The sequence below is a fragment of the Corvus hawaiiensis genome, chromosome 23 (assembly GCF_020740725.1).
Source record: "Corvus hawaiiensis isolate bCorHaw1 chromosome 23, bCorHaw1.pri.cur, whole genome shotgun sequence".
Classification (NCBI taxonomy): domain Eukaryota; kingdom Metazoa; phylum Chordata; class Aves; order Passeriformes; family Corvidae; genus Corvus; species Corvus hawaiiensis.
In genome coordinates this window covers 6,057,117-6,080,096 of record NC_063235.1, presented here as the reverse complement: position 1 = coordinate 6,080,096, position 22,980 = coordinate 6,057,117, and the positions used below count along the sequence as shown (strand labels likewise).

General features: G+C 65.0%; 2 protein-coding genes across 3 annotated transcripts; one reads left to right on the top strand and one right to left on the bottom strand.

Annotated features, from left to right (window-relative positions):
* The first annotated feature begins 592 nt into the window (after window positions 1-592).
* YARS1 (tyrosyl-tRNA synthetase 1) lies at window positions 593-5,592 on the top strand. Its single transcript, XM_048327112.1, has 14 exons — window positions 593-676; window positions 784-848; window positions 1,298-1,444; window positions 1,536-1,711; window positions 1,866-1,995; window positions 2,256-2,336; window positions 2,628-2,720; window positions 2,885-3,020; window positions 3,192-3,277; window positions 3,644-3,779; window positions 4,096-4,190; window positions 4,305-4,498; window positions 4,612-4,753; window positions 4,929-5,592. The coding sequence occupies exons 1-14, from the start codon at window positions 661-663 to the stop codon at window positions 5,037-5,039; spliced, it is 1,608 nt and encodes a 535-aa protein (XP_048183069.1). The 5' UTR covers window positions 593-660; the 3' UTR covers window positions 5,040-5,592.
* Window positions 5,593-5,757: 165 nt separating this feature from the next.
* KIAA1522 (KIAA1522 ortholog) lies at window positions 5,758-21,327 on the bottom strand. 2 transcript variants are annotated; one of them, XM_048327110.1, is made up of 7 exons: window positions 21,067-21,327; window positions 11,816-11,971; window positions 11,540-11,595; window positions 10,305-10,422; window positions 9,829-9,945; window positions 6,867-9,743; window positions 5,758-6,641 (listed from the first exon to the last, which is right to left on the bottom strand). In XM_048327110.1, the coding sequence occupies exons 1-7, from the start codon at window positions 21,152-21,154 to the stop codon at window positions 6,619-6,621; spliced, it is 3,435 nt and encodes a 1,144-aa protein (XP_048183067.1). In that variant the 5' UTR covers window positions 21,155-21,327; the 3' UTR covers window positions 5,758-6,618. The 2 variants fall into 2 exon arrangements, with proteins under 2 accessions (XP_048183067.1, XP_048183068.1); XM_048327111.1 differs by lacking the exon at window positions 21,067-21,327 and adding an exon at window positions 13,409-13,780.
* Window positions 21,328-22,980: the final 1,653 nt, after the last annotated feature.

Below are 22,980 nucleotides of genomic sequence, written 5' to 3'. Positions count from 1 at the left end.
ACCTGTGCCAGGGCCTCCCCACCCTCACAGGAAGGTATTTTTTCCCCAATATCCCATCTAACCCTGCCCTCCAGGCCCATCTCCAAAGCCCCCTTCGGCATTAAAAACCTGCAATAAAATCACCCTGGAGCCTTTCCCTCTCCAGATAAAAACCTCAGGAGGCGGTAGGGCCCCGCCCTCGCCTCACCGAGGGCACAGAAGCGAACACCGCCCACCTCTCTCCCTCAGGGACCTGCCCGGCCCTCAGCGGGCACCGCCCAACCGGCGCCTCAACGGCACCGCCCCAAGGCGGGGCCAAGCCCGCCCCACCCCCAGCCTCTCCTCCCGGCCCGGCCGAACATGGGGAACTCCTCGAGCCCCGGAAAAAAAAAGGGGTGAAAACCCCCAAATGAAGGCGAAAAATGAAGATCCCCTGAGACAAAGCCGCGGCCGCGGCCCGGCCGGGTGTGGCGGGAAGGGCGCTCACCCTCCGCCATCTTAACGGCGCCAAGGCCACGCCCCCACGCGCGCGGAGCGCCCTCTGATTGGCGGAGCGCGGGCCCCCCGCCGCGCGAGGCGCTCTCTGATTGGAGGAGCGCGACTCCTCCCCGCCCGCTCATCCCATCGGCAGCTCGGCGCTCGACAGGCCTAGGCGCGGCAGTCGAGCGCCGAGCGGGGCTGATGCAACCCGGGGCAGGTCGGGGGGAGCGGGCGGGGGAAACCGGGGGCGTTTTGGGGGTCCCGGGAGGTCCCGGGGGGCCCCGGGGGGCGGAGGCTCCGGTAACGCTGTGTCCTGCCCTGCAGCCGCCGCTATGGAGCCCGCGCCCGGCCCGCAGGAGAAGTATCAGCTCATAACGCGGAACCTGCAGGTACCGGGAGGCGCATGGGGCCGGGGCGGCCGGGCCGGGGATCGGGATCGGGGACCGGGAAGGGGGGAATCTGGGCTGGATCTGAGGGACGAGCGGGGCTGGATCGGGGTCGGGCGAAGGAATTGGGGCCGGGTGGGTTGACGGAGGCTGGATCGGAGGCGATTGGGGTAGGATGGGGTCCAGGTACCGGGAGGATGGGGGCAGGATCGGGGCTGGATCGAGGGAAATACGGCAAGATTGGGGCCCGAGAGGGGGGAACGGGGCAGGATCAGGGCATGGGGAGGCTGGGATGGGGGGATCTGAGCCAAGGCAAGCCCTCGGGATCAGCCCCGGGACACGCCGTGTATGAAGCCCGGGCACCCAGCGGGATTTGTTCTGCCCACCTCCTTCCCGGTGTGACCCCGGGGACGCCCAGCCCTGCCAGACCGGTGTGTTTTGGCCCCTCACAGGAGGTGCTGGGCGAGGACAAGCTCCTGGCCATCCTGAAGGAGCGAGAGCTGAAGATCTACTGGGGGACCGCCACCACGGGCAAGCCCCACGTGGCCTATTTCGTGCCCATGTCCAAGATTGCGGATTTCCTGAAGGCTGGATGTGAGGTGGGACCTTGTCACCGTGCTGGGTGGCAGCTGCAACGAGCAGGGGCGGTTCCCCTGACCCAGCTGGCACCGCCTGTCCCCCCCTCCCCAGGTGACAATACTCTTTGCCGACCTCCACGCTTACCTGGACAACATGAAGGCTCCCTGGGAGCTGCTGGAGCTGCGCACCCGTTACTATGAGCACGTCATCAAAGCCATGCTGGAGAGCATCGGGGTGCCCCTGGAGAAGCTGAAATTCGTCCGGGGCACCGATTACCAGCTCAGCAAGTGAGTCCTGGGAGTGCAGGGAGAGCCTGACCTGGGGCTCTGCTGATCTCCTCCAGAGTGTTGGCACTCCAGGAGGTGCCTCCAGGCTTTGTCCCCCTCTCGGTGTGGCCAGCTCAGTGCGTGCCAGGTGGTCACGGTGCTGTCCTTCCCTCAGGGAGTACACGCTGGACGTGTACCGCCTGTCCTCTGTGGTGACGCAGCACGACGCCAAGAAGGCAGGAGCAGAGGTGGTGAAGCAGGTGGAGCATCCCTTGCTGAGTGGTTTGCTCTACCCAGGCCTGCAGGTGAGGCAGGTGGGGTGCAGGGAGGTGCTGGCAGAGCCAGGGCCACGGGGGTGTTTGGGGCTGAGTGTCACGGTCGTTGTTCCCCACCCCAGTGTCACACCTGGCCGTGGCACAGAGCGTGGCCTGAGCACGGAGCCGCTGTTCCAGCAAGCAGCCTGGAATGTTCCCGTCCTTCCCAGGGTGGGAGTGCTGCAGGAGGGGCTGAGGGACAGGCCAGGACTGTTTTGGGCCCAGCCTCGAGGCTCTGTGTCTCTCCACAGGCGCTGGATGAGGAATATCTCAAGGTGGACGCGCAATTCGGAGGGGTGGACCAGAGGAAGATATTCACCTTTGCAGAGAAGGTCAGGAATTGGGGGGGGGGAGGGGTTCTGCCAGGCTGGGGCCTGAGGAAGGGCTTGGACACTCCCAAATCCATGGCGAGAAGTGTGTGGGATTCTGGTTGGTGTCACAATGCTGCTGCTGCTGCTGCTGCTCCTGTGCTCTGTGTAGCCACACATCCCTGGCTGTGACTCTGTGCTTCCTGGGAGCTGTTATCCCACATCCCAGAGTTATCTGGAGCCAGGAGCAAACGGGGATTGTGTGTTAGAGCTGAGTGAGGGTCGTGCCTGACTTGCCTCCTTGTGTTTTCCCAGTACCTGCCTTCCCTGGGCTACGCCAAGCGTGTCCATTTGATGAACCCGATGGTTCCTGGGCTGACAGGCAGCAAAATGAGCTCCTCAGAAGAGGTTGGTCCTGGATCTGGCTGGGCTCAGGGGGCTCTGGGGAGGTTCCCAGGGAAGGTGAACTCTCCCTCCCCACTCACATGGTGTTTTAAGAAGGTGCAGCAACTCCAGCATGAGTTTTCTGGGCAAAAGCTTGGGTGAAGGGCTGAGGAAATCTCTTGCTGCAGGACTCCAAGATTGATCTTCTGGACCGCAAGGAGGATGTGAAGAAGAAGCTGAAGAAGGCTTTCTGTGAGCCAGGGAACGTGGAGAACAACGGTGTCCTCTCCTTCATCAAGCACGTCCTCTTCCCCCTCAAGTCAGGTGAGGGGCTTGCCACGCTTGGGTGTGGATAAGAGGAGGGGACAGGAGTGTGTCCCCTGAAACTGGCTGTCCCTGAGTGCCACCTCCCCAGCCCCTGCTCCTGGGCAGAGTGGGGTGGGTGCTTTACCTGAGCCTTGAGTTAATCTGAGCCTTCAAACCTGTGTGTCCCAGAGTTTGTGGTACTGCGAGAGGAAAAGTGGGGAGGAAACAAAACCTACACGGCCTATGAGGCCCTGGAGAAGGACTTTGCTGAGCAGGTGAGTGCAGGGAGAGGCTGAACCTTCTGCCTGAGCTTCCTGGGAGCAGTCAGGGAGCACTGGGAGATGGAAATGTGCACTGTGGAGGATGGCCTGGTGGTGTGGGATGCGCCCAGCCAGGAGAACCTGGGGGAGGGAGGGTGAGTGAAGGGTGTGGGGTGAAGACAGCACCACGTCAGCCACACCCTGGAGCAGAGCAGCACTTGAACCATTCCCAGCTGTTCCCAGGCTGGAAGCAGAAATGTCCAGAAGCCTCTTGATGTCCAAGGAGAATCGGGTCAAGGGTTTGGGATTCATCTTCCCACCCTCTTTGGTCTCCAGTTCCCACCCTTGGCCTCAGACAGGAACCTCTTTGTCCTGATACAGGTTGTGCACCCTGGAGACCTGAAGAACTCAGTGGAAGTGGCCCTGAACAAACTCCTGGACCCCATCAGAGAGAAGTTCAACTGCCCAGAGCTGAAGAAGCTGAGCAGTGCCGCGTATCCCACCCCAGCCAAAGCCAGTAAGGAGGAGCTGGGAGCGTGGGGAAGGGAGGCCTTGGGAGCTCAGGGAAGTGGGGCCCTCGCCATGCAGGGCTGGGTGGGACAGAGTCCCTCCAGGAGCTGAGGTCAGAGAAAAGTTCTGAAGCTCCAGACTCAAAAACAGCTCTGGAGAACACCAGGAAAGGTGAGGAAAGCCAGCACAGGAAGGACTGTGCTCTCTGGTATAGGGACAAGCATGGAATTCCCTGCAGGGAATTGCCCCCAGGGCCTGCATTTGGGGCTGGCCACCTCCCTGGGTTTGTGCTGAGCGTTGTGACCATTCCCTTCACCCTGCAGAGCCTGGAGAGAAGGGCACCAAGAACTCGGAGCCGGAGGACGTGGTCCCATCCCGGCTGGACATCCGTGTTGGCAAAGTGATCAGCGTGGAAAAGGTATGGGCACAGTGGACAGCAGGGAGTAACCTGCCCGTGTGGTGACTTGGGGTGTGCCTAAGGGCACTGCCACTTTCTGTGCCACCCCATTCCCATCCCTGCTCCCCCTGGCAGCACCCGGATGCCGACAGCCTGTACGTGGAGAAGATCGACGTGGGCGAGGCCGAGCCCCGCACCGTGGTCAGCGGCCTGGTGCACTTTGTCCCCAAGGAGCAGCTGCAGGACAGGCTCGTGGTGCTGCTCTGCAACCTCAAACCCCAGAAGATGAGGGGGGTGGAGTCGCAGGGCATGGTGCTGTGTGCCTCCAGGTGAGGGACAGAAGGGACACCAGGGCTGGCCTCCCCCTCTGCTGCCCCAGGGTGCTGAGGGGCAGCTGGGCAGCACTTTGGGGTGACTCTGGTGTCTCCACACCCCTCCTTAGTGTGGGGGAGCCCCGTCAGGTGGAGCCCCTGGACCCCCCAGCTGGGTGCTGTGCCGGAGAGCGCGTCCACGTGGAGGGCTACGAGGGCGGGGAGCCCGACGAGGAGCTCAAACCCAAGAAAAAGGTCTTTGAGAAGCTGCAGGTGAGGACTGGGAACAGCTGAGTAGCTGGAGCTCCAGGCATTGAGCAGAGCCACTGTCCCCACCTCTGGGTGACCCCAAATGGGGTGTTTGCCCCCTCGGTGTTGCTGGCAGCAAAGCTGTGGAGGAGATGAACCCCCCCAGTAGCTGACCCTGCCTCCCTGCTCTGCTCCTCAGGCTGATTTCCACATCTCCGAGGATTGTGTGGCACAGTGGAAGCAGAGAAACTTCCTGACCAAGCTGGGGACGGTCTCCTGTAAAAGCCTGAAGGGTGGTAGCATCAGCTAACAAGTGCCAGGGCTGCTCTGGTGCCTCCTGCCTGACTCCTGCACCTCAGCCAGGCTCCTCCCCGTCATCTCCCCCCAGTGCCCCGAGTCGGGGGCTTGGCCCTGGGGGCTCTGGGACTGAACTTGCAGCCTCTCACCCCGGGGAGCTGCCTCCAGCATCCCCCTGGGCCTCTGGGGACCAGAGGTGCCACCACACCCAAGGGACCCGGGTGACTCATCCCCCGTGGCCTTGGGGCCACAGCTCGCTCCCAGTTGTGCCATGGACTGGACTCCCTGCCCGCTGGGATGGCACGTGTGGGTGCTGTGGTGAGGGCAGAGGGGAAAAGCTGCTTCTCCAACCTTGTGTTGCTGCTACCAGAGCTGGGGACAGCCCGGCCGGCCCCGGCCCCTGCTCCTCCCCCAGCCCACCTGGGGCTGTGGCCACTGGTGCTGCTCTTTGGCCAGGAGCCCAGGCAGCACCCGTGAGTCTGTCCCGAGCCTGTGGGGGGTGTGGGCCTTAAACACTGACTCGGGAACCATCTGTCTGTCATCAACCCAATAAAATGTCAAGCTGACTGCACGTGGCTGTGCCCATCTGTCCAGGGTAGCTGGCAGCCAGCCCTGCTCCAGAGTTTTACTGGGCAGTGGTGCTGGGAGCCAGCCTGGGGGGGTCCCTGGAGCTCAGCACCACCCAGAAGGAACCTGCAACCATAAACCAGGAAGAACAGGAGGCAGCAAGCTTCGGTCATCATTTTAACCAGCCAGGTACAGAGCTCTGAGCAGCTACTCAGCGGCAGAGGGTCGGTTGCATTTGGTTTGGTTTGGTTTGGTTTGGTTTGGTTTGGTTGGGTTGGGTTGGGTTTGTTTCGTTTGGTTTTAGTTTTCTTTCGTTTGTTTTTTTTTTTTTTACAATCAAATCAAAATGTGACCCGAGTTTACAGAAACAGAATGGAGGCTCTACCCCAGAGCCCAGGGCCAGCTCGAGGGGCAGCCAGGCCCTTCCTCCTGTGGGATGGCCAGGCAGTGGCGAGTGGCCGGAGCCGGTGCTGGCCACGAGCTCCTTCTGCCTTTCCATCAAGAGCCAAACCCTGGTCCCTCCCAACCAGCACCTCCATCCCCTCCTGCTCCTGTTCGCATCCTCCCCGGCACTGTTGTGGCCAAAGCCTTCCCATTCCCTTGTCCAAAGTGCTTCCAGTCCTCACGGGCCTGTCTGGCCAGGAGCGGTGGCCCCAGCTCCGGTGTCTTTGGCCCCAGCTCCGGTGCCTTTGGCCCCAGCTCCGGTGTCTTCAGCCCCCAAACTCCTCTGGGCGTGGCTGCTCGGCTCCACACGCCCAGACCAAGCATCAGCTCGGCAGGGAGGAGGTGCTGGCTCCAAGCACGGGCCTCGAGTCCAGTAAAAAAAAGCAAAATAAAGCTGTAGTACTTAGGAAAGTGAAACCAACACCATTTTTGCATAAATATCATCAAGGCCGTGGAGGCTAAGGCTGTTTGCTTCCTGTATTAAGTTAGTTGCCAGTTCCACACTCGTCCGTTGACCTGCCCAGGTCCCTGAGAGATTTGGATTCCTGTCCGTGGGGGTTCCAGTCCTGCAGCATCGTCCTTCAGGCCGTCTCTCCCCGTCCATCTGCAAGGCAGGAGGGAAGAGCCCGTCAGCCACCCCACATCCCAGCTTCCCACAGCCCTACCAGGCTCTCTCCCTGCTGTCCCAGTGCCACCCCAGCTGTAACACAGCCCAGGAGCTGTGCTGGGTGTCTGTAACTTGGGAATAGCTCAGGATCCTGAGCAGCAGCATCCCAAGGCAAGGCTGAACCTCCAGCAGCATCCATCCCGTGCCTCCCACCCCACGTACCTTGTGCAGGGAGGCTCTGAGCTGGCAGCTCCGTGGCGTTCCTGCCCTCCGTCCCTGCCGGCTCGCTCTTAGTCCTGCTCTCTTCCACCTTGGCATTCCCGTCCGGCACCGGCGAGCCCAGCGCCTCTGCCCCCGCTGCCTTTGGGGAAGGAGCCGGCCCCGAGCCAAGCGAAGGCTTCTTGGCTACCGGAGGGGGGATCTTGCCGGGTTTTCGCTGGGCTTGTGCCTTTCCGGGGCCCTGCGGGGCGGTAGCGGCCGGGGCTGCCGAGCGCTGCCCCGAGAAATTCATCAGCTCGGCCACCAAGTTCCTCTTCAGGTCGGCCTGCACCTCAGGGGACGAGGCCGTCTCGATCACCAGCTTCCTGGAGCTCTTGGCGAAGATGAAGCTGGCGGTGGAGGCCGGGGAGTTGTTCCTGGGGGACAGCTGCCCATCCCCAGGGGGCCCCTCGGGGCCAGGCTGGGCCGCTCGGCCACCGGGCAGCTTCTCCGCGGCCTCTCCGCCGGCCAAGGCGGCGGCCTTGAGGTGCACGGCGTGGTGGAGCTGGTTGGAAGGCACCGCGTCTTTGGCAGGAGGCGGCTGCCGAGTGGACAGGGACCGGCGGACGGGCTTCTGCGGGGCCGGACGCTCCTCGGCCCCGGCTCCGGCCGCGGCTCCGGCCGCGGGCTCCACGCTGACGGAGCGCAGCCGCACCATCTGCAGCAGCGAGGGTGTGACGATGGGCAGGCTGGCGTCCTCCTTGGCCGCGGGGCCACTCTTGCTCCGCGACACCGACTCCTTCTTGGCCTCTGCCCGAGGGCCGTTGGCTACCTTCTTAAGGCTGATTTGGGGCGGCAGGGCCAGAGCCGAGGGCGGCGGGAGAGGCGGCGCCGGCGGGGGCACGACGGCCGCGGGAAGGGACTCGGCGGGGCACGGAGGCTGCGGAGCCCCGGTGGGTGGGTCTGGCTGCTGAGAGATGGCAGCTGAGGATGATGAAGATGCAGCCCCCGGGCTCGGTGTTGCTGTCTGCCCGTCCGCCGGGGCTGAGGTGGCATCGGGCAGGCTGGAGAGATAGGATTCATCCGGAGGTGGGAAGTCTGCCATGGACAGGTCGTGCTCCTCGGGAGCCGGCGGCGGCGGCGGGGGCCAGGCGGTGTCGGCGGGGGGTTCACCGCTGGTCTGGGGGCTCCCCTCCGCCTTCTTGGCCGGCGGGGGAGGCGGCTGGTAGGCAGGCGGCGGTGACGGCGGTGGGGATTTGCCGCTGGGCTTGGCCGAGGGCTCCTGGCTGGCAGTGCTGGGCACCAGGGGGGTTTGTGAGGGCTGGAGGGGGCCGGCGGGGGCCGGGGGCTGCTGGAGCTTGGTGGGTGGCGGGGAGAAGGGAGCAGGAACCTTGGGGTGCGGCGGGATGATGAACCGGTCTGAGCGACTGGTCAGCGCCTCAGGGGGGGTCGGGTCCGAGGCCGAGGAGGAGATGGAGGTGAGGGAGGAGGACACAGAGAGCGCAGGCGACTGCAGGGAGCAGACCCGGTCCGGCTTCCGGGATTGAGACTTGCCCGGGGATGCAGCTGGGTGTCCCAACCCCTTGGTGGGCAGTGTGGGTGTCCCACTCTGGCTGGAGTAGCCGCTGGAGGGGGACATGGTGCGGTCAGACCCATCGGGGCAGCTCCACTTGGGCTGAGCTTGGGGCTCCCTGAGCACCACCGTCACCCCGGGGCGGCCCCGCGAGGCCTCGGGGGAGCTGGTGCCGGCCAGGCTCTCGGAGCGGAGGCTGCTGGTCTCGCTCAGTGATGGGGAGAACACCTCGTCCTCGCCCGTGGGGCTGAAAGGCTCGGGGCGCGGGGACCAGGGTGCGCCGCTGTCCCGCTGGGGCCGGTGGTCGGGCCTGGGGGGCAGCCCCAGCACCTTGGGCTCCCCATCGGCCTTCTGGTGCAGCGAGTAGGTCCTGCGGGGAGGGGCCGGGGGCTTCTTCATCTTCCTGAGGGAGACGCTGCGGGCAGAGGAGCGCTCGCTGGCCAGGCTGGCCGTGTCCGAGCCCTCCGCCTGGCTGCTCGTGCTGTAGGCGGGGGACACGCGGCCACTGCCGCTGCCCACGGCCAGGAGCCCGGGGGCCGCAGGAGCGAGGCCGGCAGCGGGCTTGGAGCAGGAGCTGGCGAAGCTGGCAGAGCTGTAGATGCTGATTTGGTCGGTGTCGGAGCGAGCTGCCGCGTCCACCTCGCCGTGCGGCCCCGCCTCGGGCTGCCGGTGGTCGCAGCCGCCCTGGGAGGAGATGGTGGAGCTGTTGGAGACGATGGTCTCCGTGGACTGCGAGTGGCTCCAGTTGTCGCTGGAGGAGGAGGGCTCGCGGCTGCGGGCGCTGCGCTCCGAGAAGCGGGACAGGGAGCGCACCGAGGCCGGGCTGGACGACACGAGGCTGCAGCGGCTCAGCGTCCGCACGCTGCTCCTCGTCAGGGCCACCACGTCCACCATGGGCGGCAGGATGGCGTTGGGGATGATCTTGGACATGTAGGTGCCCTGGGGCGAGATGGACATGACAGGACCCACCAGCATCTCCGGGGGGTTGGCGTAGGTGGTCATGCCCGGCACGGCCAGCGACTTCGGCCTCACCATGGGTGACAGCTTGGCCGCTGTCTTCCTCCCCAGCAAGCTGTCGTCGTAGTAAACCCTGTTGATGTGCTTCTGCAGGGCTGCGTCCGCCTCCTCCAGCACTCCCAGGCAGACGCGGGCGCCGCCGGACACGGGCAGAGGCTGCAGCTTCCCGTCGATGGTGGGGATGCGGACGGCATCGCCGGACACCTGCCCACCGTTCAGCAGGGGCTGCACTGCCTGGCCCAGCCCGCGACCCGCCGGCCCTCGCCCGTCCGCCTCGGGATGTCCCTTGGCTCCATGGCTGTTCCTGAGACCTGGGAGCAGGGAGAGATGCCCTCAGCGTGATCCCAAGGCAAGGCAAACGGATCCTAAGACTCCCTCCTTGCCCCTGGTGCTTACCCAGCTCCTTATGGACGTGCTGGGGGATGCCCAGCACTGTTGTCCTCCTCTCCTTCCTCTTCTTGCCAGCCCTCTCCGAGGATTTGGGAAAGGAGTCGTGTGGTCGGAATGTGGAACCTACGAGAGGGTCCAGCCGGTGTGAGGGGGGCCCAGTGTCCCCAGCATCCCCAGCATTTCCCACTGCCAGAGATGCTCTGGGATAAGCCGGGCTCAGGCACTGAAATAACCCAGAGAGGCACCAGCCGAACAGTCTGAGCAGGGAAGAGACGCTGTCTGTCTGTCTGTCCATCCCCCTCGCCCAGCCCTAACGCTCTGACTCAGCCAGAGCCGCTCTCATCTCTTCCAAGGGCCCCCAAATCCCTGAGCTGGCTTGTGGCCACACCAAGACAGAGCCCAGCTCCCCTGCCACACTCCCTGACCCCCCTGGCACCCCCTCAGCTCACGTCCCCCCCATCCCACAGCTCCCAGCCGGGTACCTTTCCTCTGGATCATCTCGGAGCGGATGGAGAGGGCATCCTCAGAGGTGCTGTCCGTGGCACAGGAGGCTGCCCGGCTCCGGAAGGACAGGCTGTCATCCTCCGAGGATACGCAGGACTGTGGGGACAGGGTGGGCTCAGCGGACCCCACTCTGTGGGGACAGAGCTGCCCCGGCCCCGGCCAGGCCCCTTCCCCGCCGCGAACTGACTCGGCAGCCGAGACAAAAGCTCTTCCGAGGGCCAAAGGCTGAGTCAGCCACGCCGGCATCCAGAGTCCTCCCACCAGGAGCGGGGCTGGGAGCAGCCCCTGGGACCCTGCACAGCTCTGCAGCCCCCCGGAGAGCAGGAGAAACAGGGTCTGGTCCATGCAAGGAGCAGCTGAAGGAACTGCCAGGCTCGCCACGGTGCCAAGCCCAAAATGACCCCATGGGTGTTCCCAGCCCTGCTGTGCCCCAGAGCCCAGGGCTGGAGGGCTGCCATGGCTGGGAGAGGGGCGTGGGACAGGGACAGGCGGGCGGGCAGGACCCCCGGCACTCCCTGGACACAGCCAGTGTCACAACCTCCAGTGTCCCCATTCCTCCAAACCATCCCTGGCACAGCAGAGGTTGGGATGAGACACTTCAGAGTTAACCTGACCCCTGCACCTCGCTCCCCCCGTGGCTCTGCCCATCCTGGGGTTTCTAGTCCCCCACTTCCAAGGGGTTAAAAGGGCTGAGAGCCAACGAGAGGCAACAGCTTGAGCAAACACAGGCGGGTGAGGCACTGGCAGCGGGGTCAGAGCCCGGGGCTGTGCCAAAGCTCAGCTTGGCCAAAACAGAGGGAGTTTCTGCTCGTCAACAGCCGAGAGGGGGCACAGGCACCAGGCTGGATATGGCCACCTGTCCCCATCACGCCACCACGTCACCCCTCCTCAGCCAGGGCTCCCAAGGGACACCAGTGGGGCAGGAACAGGGGGACAGAGGGGTGCAGGCAGTGGGCAGGCCCTGGCAGAGCCCCACAGGACACAGCAGGACGTGCCAAGGCTGAGGATGGGGAGAGCGGCTCGTCCTGGGACACCACCGAGGGACACACGGCCAGTTCCAGCCCCACAACCCCCCTGGACATGGTCTTACAACCTTGGCTGGTTGCCTGTCTGCCCCTAAACTCCACCCAGGGAGGACAGAAGAGCCACCCTATGTCCCCTCACCCCCAGGGCACCCCAAGAGCGCAGGAGGCAGAGCCTGGGCAGGGCTCACCTGGAGGCTGCTGGTGTCCCCGTGGTCCCAGGCACTTTTGGTCTGTTTCTGCTTCTCTGTGGAGGGAAGACAGAAGGTAAATCCCTCCAGGGGAGCCGGGGCAGCCCCCACACAAGGAAGCAGCTGCCGAGCTGGCAGTGCCCCCCGCACAGCCCAGCCACCAGCGCTGGACTCTGGTCAGCCCCATCGCGCCGCCCACACCGCCTGGCCAGCCAGGAGCTGGGGACAGCCCTTCCGCCGTGTCCCCAAGGCCACCCTGGGGCTGGGGACACCTACCCTGGTGCTGCAAGGACTTCAGCCCCTGCTGGGCCTGGTTGTGCAGCTCCTCCAGGTGCGGGGGCCGCGTGCTGGGGAAGAAGACGTTGTCGGGACATTCCTCGCCCGCCGTGTACTGCACGCTCAGCCGCTTCTCGCCCTCGCCCTTGGCAGCGCCTGCGGGGACAGCGGGGTCAGCTGGGCTGGGGGGACACGGCCACGCTGCCACCAGTGCATCCCAACCCACAGGGGACAAGCGCCGGGCGGTGACAGCCACCCCAGGATGACGTTATCCTGCTCAGCTCCAAAGTGGGCCCTGGAAACACCGAGAGAAATCCCATCCCGCGGCTCTGCCCGGCCAGTCGATATTCCGGAGTCGGGATGTCTCCACTGGTTTTCTCCAGTGCTGGGATGTGGGACCACCCTCCTTCCCCAGCACCTTCGTTAGGAGCTAACGAGGCGGCGAATTGTGCGGGACTGAGGGAGAAGGAGCAGCACAGGGGGGGATTAAATGTGGATGAAACCACGATGACTTTCCTTTCGGAGCATTGCGTCATTCCCAGGCCTTGCTCATCACCCCAAGAGCAGGGACTCCCCCCCCATGCCCACGCAGGCTGGGAACTGCACAGAGGAGGGAAACTGAGGCACATCCAGCTGCAGAGATCCCACAGGACCCAAATCCCTTCTCTGAGCCCCGCTGGATGCTGAACACCCCTTCTGCCACGCCTGGGGCAGCACGGAGCCCTCACTCCCTGCCTTGCAGCACCCTCCCCACAGCCGCCACCAGCACCCTGCGGTGCCCACGGTCAGGAGCTGCCCTGGCATCACCCAGCCCTGCCATCACCCAGCCCGGCCACTGCAGCACCGTGGCACAGCCCTTCCCGCACGCCTGAGCGAAGCCTCAAACTCTTCCTGCCCAGAAAAAAAAAACAAACAATTTTGAGGAAGGGAAGGGCGAGCGCAGGAAACCGTCGGGGCCGGCGGCGGCACCCCGGGACCACGGGCACCTGCTGCTCGGCACCGGCAGCACCACACGCCATCATCCCCTGTCCCCTGTGCTCCCCGTGTGCCCGGTCCCCAGGCAGCGAGGCGGCCGTGCTCCGACTCCAGCACACAAAGGAGCAGGCCTGGAACAATGGAGCCTCCCGCCCTGCCGCCATGCCGGCCTCTGCCTCCGCCAGCACCCGCGGTGCGAGCGGGCACCGGGGCACAGCCAGCCCGGCACAGCGGCTGCTGCCACACGGGTGCCCTGTGCTGGTGTAAAATCCCTGCAGGGGACACAAGACACCCACAGCCCCCGCCACCGTCATGTTCCTAATCCTCTTTTCTCGCCCGATTTCGGCAGCCCCTCGCCTGACACCCCCCAAACACGCTCGGAGCTGCCTTGCGGGGAGAGGAGCGCAGTGATTTATTCCCGTAACTTCGCGGCGGGCGAGGCCAGGGCTGGGGTGACCTTCCCTGCCCTCCCCCGGGGATGGAAGCCCCCCTGCCCGCTGCGGGTGGGCGAGCACCCCGTGCCGGCCCGGGGTGGGGGGGTGTCCCGGCGGGCAGGGGTTGTGTAAGGACAAGGCTCTGCTCCTTCCCTTCCTCCCTCCCTCCCCTCTGCTCACTCACCCTTCTTCTTGAAGAAAGCCAGAAGCGACGAGAGGTTCCTGCCCATGAAAACCACCATGGTGGCCGGGGAGAGGGTCTGCTCCCCAGGGAAGGGGGGCTCCGCCGCCCCCCGAGGAGGCTCAGCCTATTGTGCCGAGGCGACTCTCACCCGGCGTGTGCCGGCGGGGCGGATTCCGGCGGCCCCCAGCTCCCTCCCTCCCTCCGTCCTCATCCGCACGGGCGGGAGGATGCTCGGCCAGGCGAAGACGCTCCGGCGCAGCTGCTTGTGAGCAGGGAGAGCAGGGAGCAGCCTGACCCGGGGACGGCTGCGCGGTGGCAGGAGGGGACAGTCCCAGCTGCGCCCACCGCGCTCCTCGGCCGCGGCAGAAGGAAAGAAGGGGCCCCTCCTCTGGCCTCCGGCTCGCTCCCCCCGGCCCTCCCGCCTCCTCCCACGCACGACACAGACCACAGGGATCTGTTCTTTCAGCATTTCCCCAACTCCTCCCTTTTGGACCCCCAGGACCCTGCTGGGCACAGCAGCGCTGCAAACCAGTTGCTCGCTTCCACAACAGTGCGACCAACTGGGAGGAACTGGGAGGTTTTTCCACCTTGGGCTATGACACAGCAGAGGCAGCAGTGTCACATTCTCCATCCTAGACTGTCCCCAGTTCCCCTCAGGACCCTGCCAGGAGAGCCCCATTTCGGGCAGGGAACAGGAGGCAGGACGGGGCAAAAGGTGTTTGTCCTTAGGGACGGGGCTACGTCATGGTCACAAGGGCTGGCAGCGCTGGGGGAAAACCAGGTCTGGGACCAGTCTAACCAGTAGCTCCAGCTGCTGGCGTGGGGGCAGGTGAAATCAGGGGCAGAAATGCCGGGCGGTCACACAGTGGCACTGCCCTGGCACTGCCGGTCACTGTCCCCACCACGGAGGGTCTCCCAGGGCAGTGGGTGCCCAGCACCTCCAGGAGCTCCATCCCCCCCACTTACAGGTGTTTTAGCCCAAAAGGTGAACAGCACCCAGTGTTTACCCAGCAGGTACCCGTGTCCTCATGCCAAACCCTCTGCCCCCTGCCCTGCAGCTCCCCCCGGGCTGTGCCCAGGGTTTATTCCAGCAGGACACAGCTTGGGCTGCAGACAGAGCAGCCGTCACCCAGCAGGGTCCCCGTGGGCCCCAGGCAGTGACTGCGCAGCCCGAGGGACAGTTTGACCTTGTGAAGGGCATCTCTGTGTGCCCAGCCAGGCAGCTCCGGGCTCAGCGAGGATTTCTTCCCTGGAATTCCGACATGGCCATAGCCCCAAACACCAGCAGCTCCCTGGCTGTGCCTGACCCAGCACCTGCTCCAGCGCGGGCAGGATGGGCCCTGCTGCCCACACACCCCCCCAGAAGGTGCCGGTGGCCACGGGCAGACGTTCCCCAGCTCTTTCCACAGCACAAGTGGAAAAGGGACATAATTAAAGGGCTGAGGATGCACAAAGCAGGCGGCCACGTGCTGCACTGAGCACTGCCCTCCGCTCTGGGCAGCCTGTCATGAGCCCAGAAAGGGCCACGGCCAGTGGTAGCTCAGAGGGACACGGCTCCTGGCTCCACAGGGAAGGATCCAACCCTCCAGCTCTGCCCACAGAGATGGGGCTGAACCAGGACCCCCCTTCATGGCACCAGGAGCTCCCACAGTAAAGGGAGAGCCCCTCCTGTGCTGCCGGTGCACGGCCCAGGCACAGCTGAGCTTCGGCCCCGCAGGTCTGCTGATGGCAGCGCACATGGAAGCTGCTTCCAGGGCTGTGAGGACATCCCCAGGTGCTGGCACACAGCCTGGCCCTGCTTCACCTTCCTGCTGTGGCCCACTGCCCACACAGAGGGCCTGGAGAACATCCCTCACAGGCAGGGACAGGACGTGTCCCTCTCCCGAGTGTGACACCGCTGCGGGTGGGGCAGGAGGAGCTCAGCACGGGTGGCTGCCATCTCCCGAAGGATAACCCAGGGCTCAGCCAGGGCAGGAGCCTCCCCTTCTCCCACTCCTTGTGACCTTCGCTACCTCATCGTCCTCATCCAGCCGGCCTCACCTCGGCTCTGTCAACAACACACGGTGAAACCTGCTGGAAAAGGGGGGGAATCCAGGAGGGAGAGAGCCCTGATCCTGCCACAGAGGCTGCAGGTCCCGCTGGGCTGGGAAAGCCGCTGCAGCTGCAGCCGCTGCCGGTAGCAACACGCCCGCTTGGAGCCGGTGTCCCGGGCCCTGTGCATTCCTTGCGGTGCATCCCGGATCGCCCCGACGCCTCCGGGCTCAGCTGACACACGTGCCTCGGCCACACGTGGCAGCGGGATTCTCCCAGATAAGGAGCCAAGGAGCCCGAGGGTTCTCAGTGACGGGCACCCTCTCAAGGATGGTCTCCCCGGCTCAGAGCTGGTATCTGCTGCTGCCAATGCCGGCGATGGTCCGGAGGGAGCAGAGCATCCCTGGAGCAAGGCAGGATGACAGGAAGGGACAGGGAACCCCAGGTACTTTGCCTTCAGCTCTGCCTCGGTGCTGGCAGAGAGGATCTGGAGGTATCAGAGTGGGAACGGGAAGGGCTGCACAAGGGAGAGACCAGAGCCGAAACCCCTCAGGAACACGGCCAGGGCCGCCCAGCCCGATGCTGCAAACAGAACTCGGCGCTGGCCCAGCTCCTACGATGCTACTTTTCACCTGGAGAGAGCCGGAGGAGAAAATCCCAGCTCCTGTCCCCCTCCTCGCCAGGCCTGTGCCTCCTGCGAGCAGCAGGTTTGGCCGGGCTCGGCTGCAAACATCCATCTCTGCCTGCTCGGCACTGCCCCGACTTGCCTGCTCCCCGCACGGCGCGGGTCCTGCGGCGGCAGCAGGGGAGCAGCGAGCAGGCAGCAGCTCCCTGCCCGCCCCTCCACCGCCACTGACTCACCGCAGAAAAATGGGGAGGAGGGGGAGCTGCCAGGGGGACGGGAAGGGGCTGCGAGATCCCCGGGGGGAGCCCGCTTGCGTCCTGCTGCTCTGTGGGATGGAGGCTTTGCCTCCCTCCTCCCGGCAGCCAGCGAGAAGCCCTCCCTGCCCCACGGGGTTGGTGCTCTCCCACCCTCTCACCACGCTGCTCCCAGCACCATCCTGCTCTGCTTCCCGGCTGCCTGCAAGATGCCACGGGCATGGATAACATCAATGGGGTGCACCATGAAACCCATTCCTGAGAGCTCCGTGGAGCTGTCAGGACATGGATGGACCCTGATAGAGCTGTGAGAGCCCCCAAACTCTGCTCCAGTAACACAGGATATCCTGGTTTGGAAGAGATCTTATCCAGCCCCTCTGCTCCAGCATCCTGTCCCTCTGCAACCTTAAATTGTTTAGGGTGTCTGGGAGCCCCTAAAGACAACCAACCCGTTCCCCAAATCCTTGTCTCAGCACAGGATCCACGCCCTGGGACACACCACGGGATCCTGATCACTCCAGGCAGGATAAGAGCACAATAATATTTACGGTGGCTCTGGCCACACAGCTCCTGCTGCCAGCCTGCCCTCGGCCACACCTGGGGGGCTGCTCCTCCAGCCAGGAAAACATCTCCACCAAGCAAATAAACACCGCCCAATCCACGCTGTTGGCTCGGCTCTCAAACGCGATCCCACGCAGAGGCTGAACTAAAATTAATTTCAACTGGGAAAACAAACTTGGATCGGGTTTTTTTCTTCCTCTAAATCACAGCGGAGAAAGCTGCCTGGTATCACCTCGGTGAGCCAACAGGCCCTGGCGAAGGAGCTGGTGCAGGGTGAAATCCTGCTTGGAGCAGAGACCTGGCTCCGATCGCCTCCAGCCACAGCTGCTGTCATGACAGGAGCACACGGGGTTGTGCAACGGGCCCTGACCTCGCTGCTGTCCCACACTTGCCCCACAGCCAGCCCTGAGGTGGCACAGAGTGTCTCCTGCTCCCTGAGTTATCCCAGATCCAGGCGAGGGGCTGGCAGCAGTCCGGAGGGGCTCTCAGGGCAGGACCAATGCCCGGCTGTGCCTCACTCCTGGCCCCTGCAACAGCCCAGCGAGCCTCCATCCCACCACGTCCCCACCCCGTGCTCGTCCCCTCCCCGGAGAAGCCACCAAACAGGTTTGAAGGTAAATAACAGCCTTCCCCAGCCAGGAGCCGGATCCGGGCGGGAACATCCCAGATGGGGAGCGCGGGGCGGGAGAGGGCCGCAGGCAGAGCCTGGATAGAGGCACGGGGCCGCAGAGGGTGACACCGGCGGCACGTATGACCAGGGGTGGGCCACCACCACCTCCTCCTTCCATGCTCCAGAGCTTTTTCACTCCCTGATCCCCTTCCCTCGGTGTCCTCCCGCTCCCGCGGTGCTCCGGGCTGGCTGTCCCCTGGTTCGTGCCGTCACGCCCGGCGGTGTTTGCAGGGCACCCAGGTGCTCTTGCCACGGCAGAGGCGTTGCCTGTCACAGCAGGCACTTGGCTCCACGCAGGAGCAAACCCAGCAGACGGATTAAGGACAAGACGTTGCAGGTTTTTTCCGTGCACGGATCCCCCGTCCTTGCAAGCAGCACCCAAACCCCGCTCCCGCCCGCGGGGCTTTTCCAAGGAAACGCTGCGGAGGTGCCGATCCTCCCATCGAGATGGACAGGGCGATGTGGGATCGCGGAGAGGAGCTGCCACCAAGATGGGGTGGGGGATAACCCACAGCCAGCAGGGCAGGTCCCATCCCTGCCTCTCGGTGACGGGAGCGTGCCAAGCGGGCACGGCACGGCATGTCAGAGCCGAAAGCTGCGGCAGCTGCCTGCCCAGGACACCCGCGGATCGCCTCCTCCCCTGCTCCGGGAGCAGGAGGGGGCACCGGGAAGGGCTCGGATGTCCCGGACGCAGCAGGATGCTGGCTGGTGCGCCGGGCTGGCGGTGCCTGGGGAAAGCGCCTGTGTAAATCTCGGCGTGTCCCCCGCCGGGATCAGCCCTGCCCTCATCCGCCTCTCCCGGTGTTTGCGGAGCCGGCCCAGCGTGGGTCTGGCACGGAGAGAGGCTGCAAAGGAGAAAGAGCCCAGAGCTGCTCAGCCCACCCCGGAGCTGCCCCGCAGGAGCCGGGGCTGCCGAAGGGCTCCACGCTGCTGCTGCTGCTGCTGGGGACGTTCCCAGCCACAGGTCACGCCTGTGGCATTTGGATACCCCATCCCTGGAAGTGTTCCAGGCCAGGTTGGAGCAACCTGGGGATAGTGGAAGGTGTCCCTGCCCATGGCGGGGACTGGAACGCGATGAGCTTCACGGTCCCTTCCAAATCAAACCATTCCATGATTTTTTCCTTGCAACCCTCCCCAGACCTCGCACCCAGAGCTCCACGCCGGCCGCAGCCGCATCCCCGCTGACTCCGCGGGGCGCAGCCTGGCCAGCAGCCACGTTCCTGCGCCCTGACTCAGCAGGGCCCGGCGGGGAGTCCCGATAAGGAAGCGATAAGAGGCTGCGGTCTCCCTGGGGCTCAAGGACCTTCCCCAGCATGAACGATCCCGGGGACGAGAGGCTGGGGATGCCCCCGGAGCAAGCCAGGCCCCGCTCTGGCACGGGGAAAAGAGAACGGGGTGCGTGGGTTCGGCACTGGTGGGGCAGAGTGGGCAGGCTCAGAGCCACCCCGGAGCCCTCAGCCGTGCTCCTGCCCCCCATCCTGTCCTTGGGGACCCCTGCTCTGTCCCCTCAGCATCCAGAGGTGCTGGCTGCCCACACCACTGCACACCTGGCACAACCACAAAAGCATCTGCCAGTGCCTGCCCGGGCCTGATGCACCAACAACGGGCACGGCAGGGCCAAACTTAATCTTCCAGTCACCACAAACAGGAACTGGGGACACTGGTCCAGTCGCCCGCCATATGCAATTATTCTCCAGCCCGTAATCCAGAGGCACCCAGGGTCTTCCAGGGGGAGACGGGAGCGCCGGCGGGGGCGCGTCCGGAGGGTGTCGGCACACCCTGCCCCCAGCCGGTGATCCCGGCTGCGCCCTCCGAAATGCTGAAGCGACACAATGCAAATTCTTTGGCTTTGTGGCCGCCGCGCCGTTGCCATGGAGCCGTCGCAGAGAACAAACACAACTCGCCCCATGTTTTCTCAGCACCTTCCACCCCACGGCCTTCGGCCCCAGCGCCAGCCCTCGCCTCCCGGGATCTGCCCCGGCTGTACCAGTCCCACATCCCGCCCATTCCAGGGCATCCGAGATGGAGCAGGGCTTCTCCCAGCCAGCCCTGGGGAAGGGTGGCGCGGTCCTGGTTCAGGGATTGACAAGGGACACCGAAGGCTGGCAGGGATGGAGAGGAGATGGAGGTCTGACAGGAACGCCACGTGGAAAAGGGGGAGGATGCGCCAGGGATGCAGCCACAGCCCAGCCTGCCCAACGGCACAGAGCCCTTCCCGCGTGGAGACCACGACAAGAGGACAAGTGTGGCAGAGAGGAGCCTGCAGCCAGCCGGCGAGGAGAATCGGATGGTGAAGGGCCTGCAGTGAAGGAGATGCTGTCCCTGCACGGCCGTGGGCGATGCGGGACCCTCCTGCCTCAGTTTCCCCAGGCACTGAGCGGATGCTCTCAGCCAGGACGTTTCAGCACCTGTGGGGTCTCCCCATCCCGGGCCCCACCTCTGGGACAGCTTTGCTCAGGGTGGTGCTCCCCGAGCCTGTGCAGAGCTGACTCCAGCCCCTGCTCACCCCGCGGAGAGCTGGGCTCACACACCTGGGTGGCTGCTGACCCTGAAGATCGAGGGAAACAGGGCAGCCAAGGGGACAGGAGGGACAGCAGGGCTGAGGATGCCACAGGGCTGCTGGAGGAAAACCACCCAGTTACCACCCCTTGGTCCTGCTAACCCTGGTCCTACGATGCTGCCCACGCTCTTGCCAAGTCTCCTCCTTGGCTCAGGCTGGGCTGGGGACACGGGGACAGTTTAATGACACCAGCGGGGGAGTCAGCAACCCCGGGATGGGGACGATGTTACTGCGAGAGACCTTCCCTGCTGGCATCACCCTGCTCCGATGGGGGAACCGCGGTGGGAGCTCAGCAGGCACCCCACGGGGCTGATTGTTCCGCGGGTGGGTCCAGGCTGGCGTGGGACCCTGTCCCTGCTCCTCGTCCCTGCGGGAAAGGTCTCGGTCCCTGCTTCCCTCCTCGGTTTTCCAGTGGCATCCATGGAGACGGAGCATAAAGCAGCGGAGCAGTCGGTGTGTGGACAGACGGACGGACAGACAGGCGCAGAGCGAGGGAACGGGGACGGGGGGGGGGGGGGGGGGGAGCAGCCCCTGCAAACACTCCCAGATCCGCCGCTCCCCGCGGCACAGCGAGGGAAACCGAGGCACAGGGTGGAAGCGGGGGGCTGGGGGAGGAAGGCGACGCTGGCAGCGCTGGGATCCCACTTGGAAAACAAATCAGTAACTAATTCAGCTGATCCCGTCCTGATAGCGCGGCGAGCCCACGGCTGCTCCCCGGCGCGTCGGCACAGCCCTGCCTGCAGCCAGAGGGGCTCCCCAGCTCCTACACTGGGGCCGGGGGGCTCATCCTTGCCCCCCAGCACAGGGAGAGAGCACAGCGAAACCTCCCCCCCGCAGCCCCCCGCTCCTGCCCAGCCCGGGAGAACACAAGTGGCGAACTTTCCCAGCGCGACCCCTCAAAACTCCCCAAGCGGGGACCCCCCGCGCCCCATCCCCAAGCAGCCCCATGGCTCCTACCTGCCCTGGGCTTCCCGGCGCGGCCGAAGGGCCAGGAGGAGCCGGGCTTGGCGCCCGCCGGGCTCTTCTTGCGGTGCGCGTTGCCCATGAGGCCGCTCTCGCCTCCACCGCGGCCGGGTGGAGGGCACCGCGGTGCTACATGGCCGAGCCGAGCGGGCTCCGGCGTGGCCCGGGCGGCCCCGGCAGACGACGGCTCTCAGCCGCCGGCTCCCATCGCTCCGGCCCCGGCGGAGCTCAGCGCTCGCAGGCGGCCGTGCCGGAGCCAATGGTACGGGCAGAGAGGAGGGGCCTGCAGGGATCACCCGGCGGATCCCACAGCACCCTCCCAGCCCCATCCCTCCGGCGGGGATGCCTGGGTGATACAGAGAGGCTGAGCGGGCTAAAGGGAGACGCCCCGGTGGCCAAACATCGCTGAGCACCGGGATAGCAGGGCAGGGATGTCGCCTCCAGCCGTGCTCGCACCTCCCTGGAGTTTGCCACGCTCCACCGAGCCGCCACCACTTCTGGCTGTCCCCAGCTCCTACAACCCCCTTCGTGGGTTTTGGGGAGAGGAACACCCCACCGAGCCCGGCCAAGGTTAGGACAGGACTGCTAAGGCTGGAGCAAAGCGCCCGAGGCCACGGGCTGGGTCCGGCTGCTGCCCAAACTCAGGGCGAGCACCCACATGCCATCGCCCACGCAGCCTGGGGTGGGTGGCAACCCCCCGCCGCCCTCCCCACGGCCACTCCTGGCTCTGGGGCAAGTCACGAGGAGGTTGCTCACACTGCCGGCACCTTCCCGTGCCCTCCCCGGGTGCGCCTCGGCCTCTCCCGGCTCCAGTCCCTGCTCCACCAGCAGCAGCCAGGGCTGGCAGGGTACGAGCAGCTCCGTGCCACGGGAATTGCTGCTCCAAAGCTGCCCACACCGCCCGGACAAGCCCCTCCACAGCCCCTTCCCAAAGCCCAGCTTTCCCTCCTGGTTTTTAATTAGAACATTAAATGCTGCGAGGGCAGGGAGGGGTCAGCCAGCCAGGCAGCGGTGGGCAATTCCTGCTGGCAATGTTTATGTTCCTGAGGTGATTCATCAAAGGCTGGGATAAATAGGAAGGAGGGTTTTGTGGGAAAGGCACAAAACCGGGGAGGTGGTACAAGAAAGAAAGGGAAAAATTAAAGATCAACCAGCAGCTCCTGACCTCCCAAGGTGATCGGCACCGAATTAATCTTTGGACTTCAGTCTTCTCCTCCGCAGTGGAAATATTGATGGTTCAGTTCCTCACCAGCTTGGTTGGGTGCCCAGGGCACGCTCAGCTGGGCAGGGATTGTCCCTGTGGGTTTGCTGCCCCATCTGCTGTGGGAGCTGATAAGGAAATGGGGGATGCAGTGGGAAATGATTCCCTGCTTCCCATTACTGGCTGTGCCCAGTTCACAGCACAGCCCTTCCACCTCGGGGCAGCCGGGATGAAATCAGGTTATGGTCACAAGAGCAGCAGACCTGAGGTCCCTGCCCAGCCTGGGGGGGGGACATGATTTTTCCTCTGTTCAGCCAGGGGCATCTCCAGCCTGGGACGAGGCTTCCTCCCACTGCCCAGCACCTTCCAGCATCCCTGGGATGTCCATCCCAAAACACGGACCCCACGTGCCTCTCAGCCCCCTCTCCAGTGACTCTGCAGCCACACAGGACAAATCTCCCGGTGAAGCTCTCGTCCTTCTCTCCCTGGGAGAGACAGCGAGGCTGGAGCCTGCGCCTGCCCCAGATACCGGGAGATGCTTCCCCCCTCCACTCCCAAAACAGACGCCCTCCGTGCCAGCACCTGCTCAGGGAACGCGGCCACCGCCAGCACCGAGGCGTCACCGCCCCCGGGCACAGCCTGGGAGGTGCCGGCAGGGCTCCGGGAGGGAGCCGAGCCCCCGGCACCCAGCAGAGCCCACGTGTGCC

Coding starts and splice junctions, on each gene's coding strand:
- YARS1 (XM_048327112.1), top strand. Junction 849..1,297: donor TCATAACGCGGAACCTGCAG/GTACCGGGAGGC, acceptor GGCCCCTCACAG/GAGGTGCTGGGCGAGGACAA. Junction 2,337..2,627: donor TATTCACCTTTGCAGAGAAG/GTCAGGAATTGG, acceptor GTGTTTTCCCAG/TACCTGCCTTCCCTGGGCTA.
- KIAA1522 (XM_048327110.1), bottom strand. CDS start 21,154: ATGGGCAACGCGCACCGCAAGAAGAGCCCGGCGGGCGCCAAGCCCGGC. Junction 11,972..21,066: donor CGCCGGGAAGCCCAGGGCAG/GTAGGAGCCATG, acceptor CTGTCCCCGCAG/GCGCTGCCAAGGGCGAGGGC. Junction 9,744..9,828: donor GCACGTCCATAAGGAGCTGG/GTAAGCACCAGG, acceptor CCCTGCTCCCAG/GTCTCAGGAACAGCCATGGA.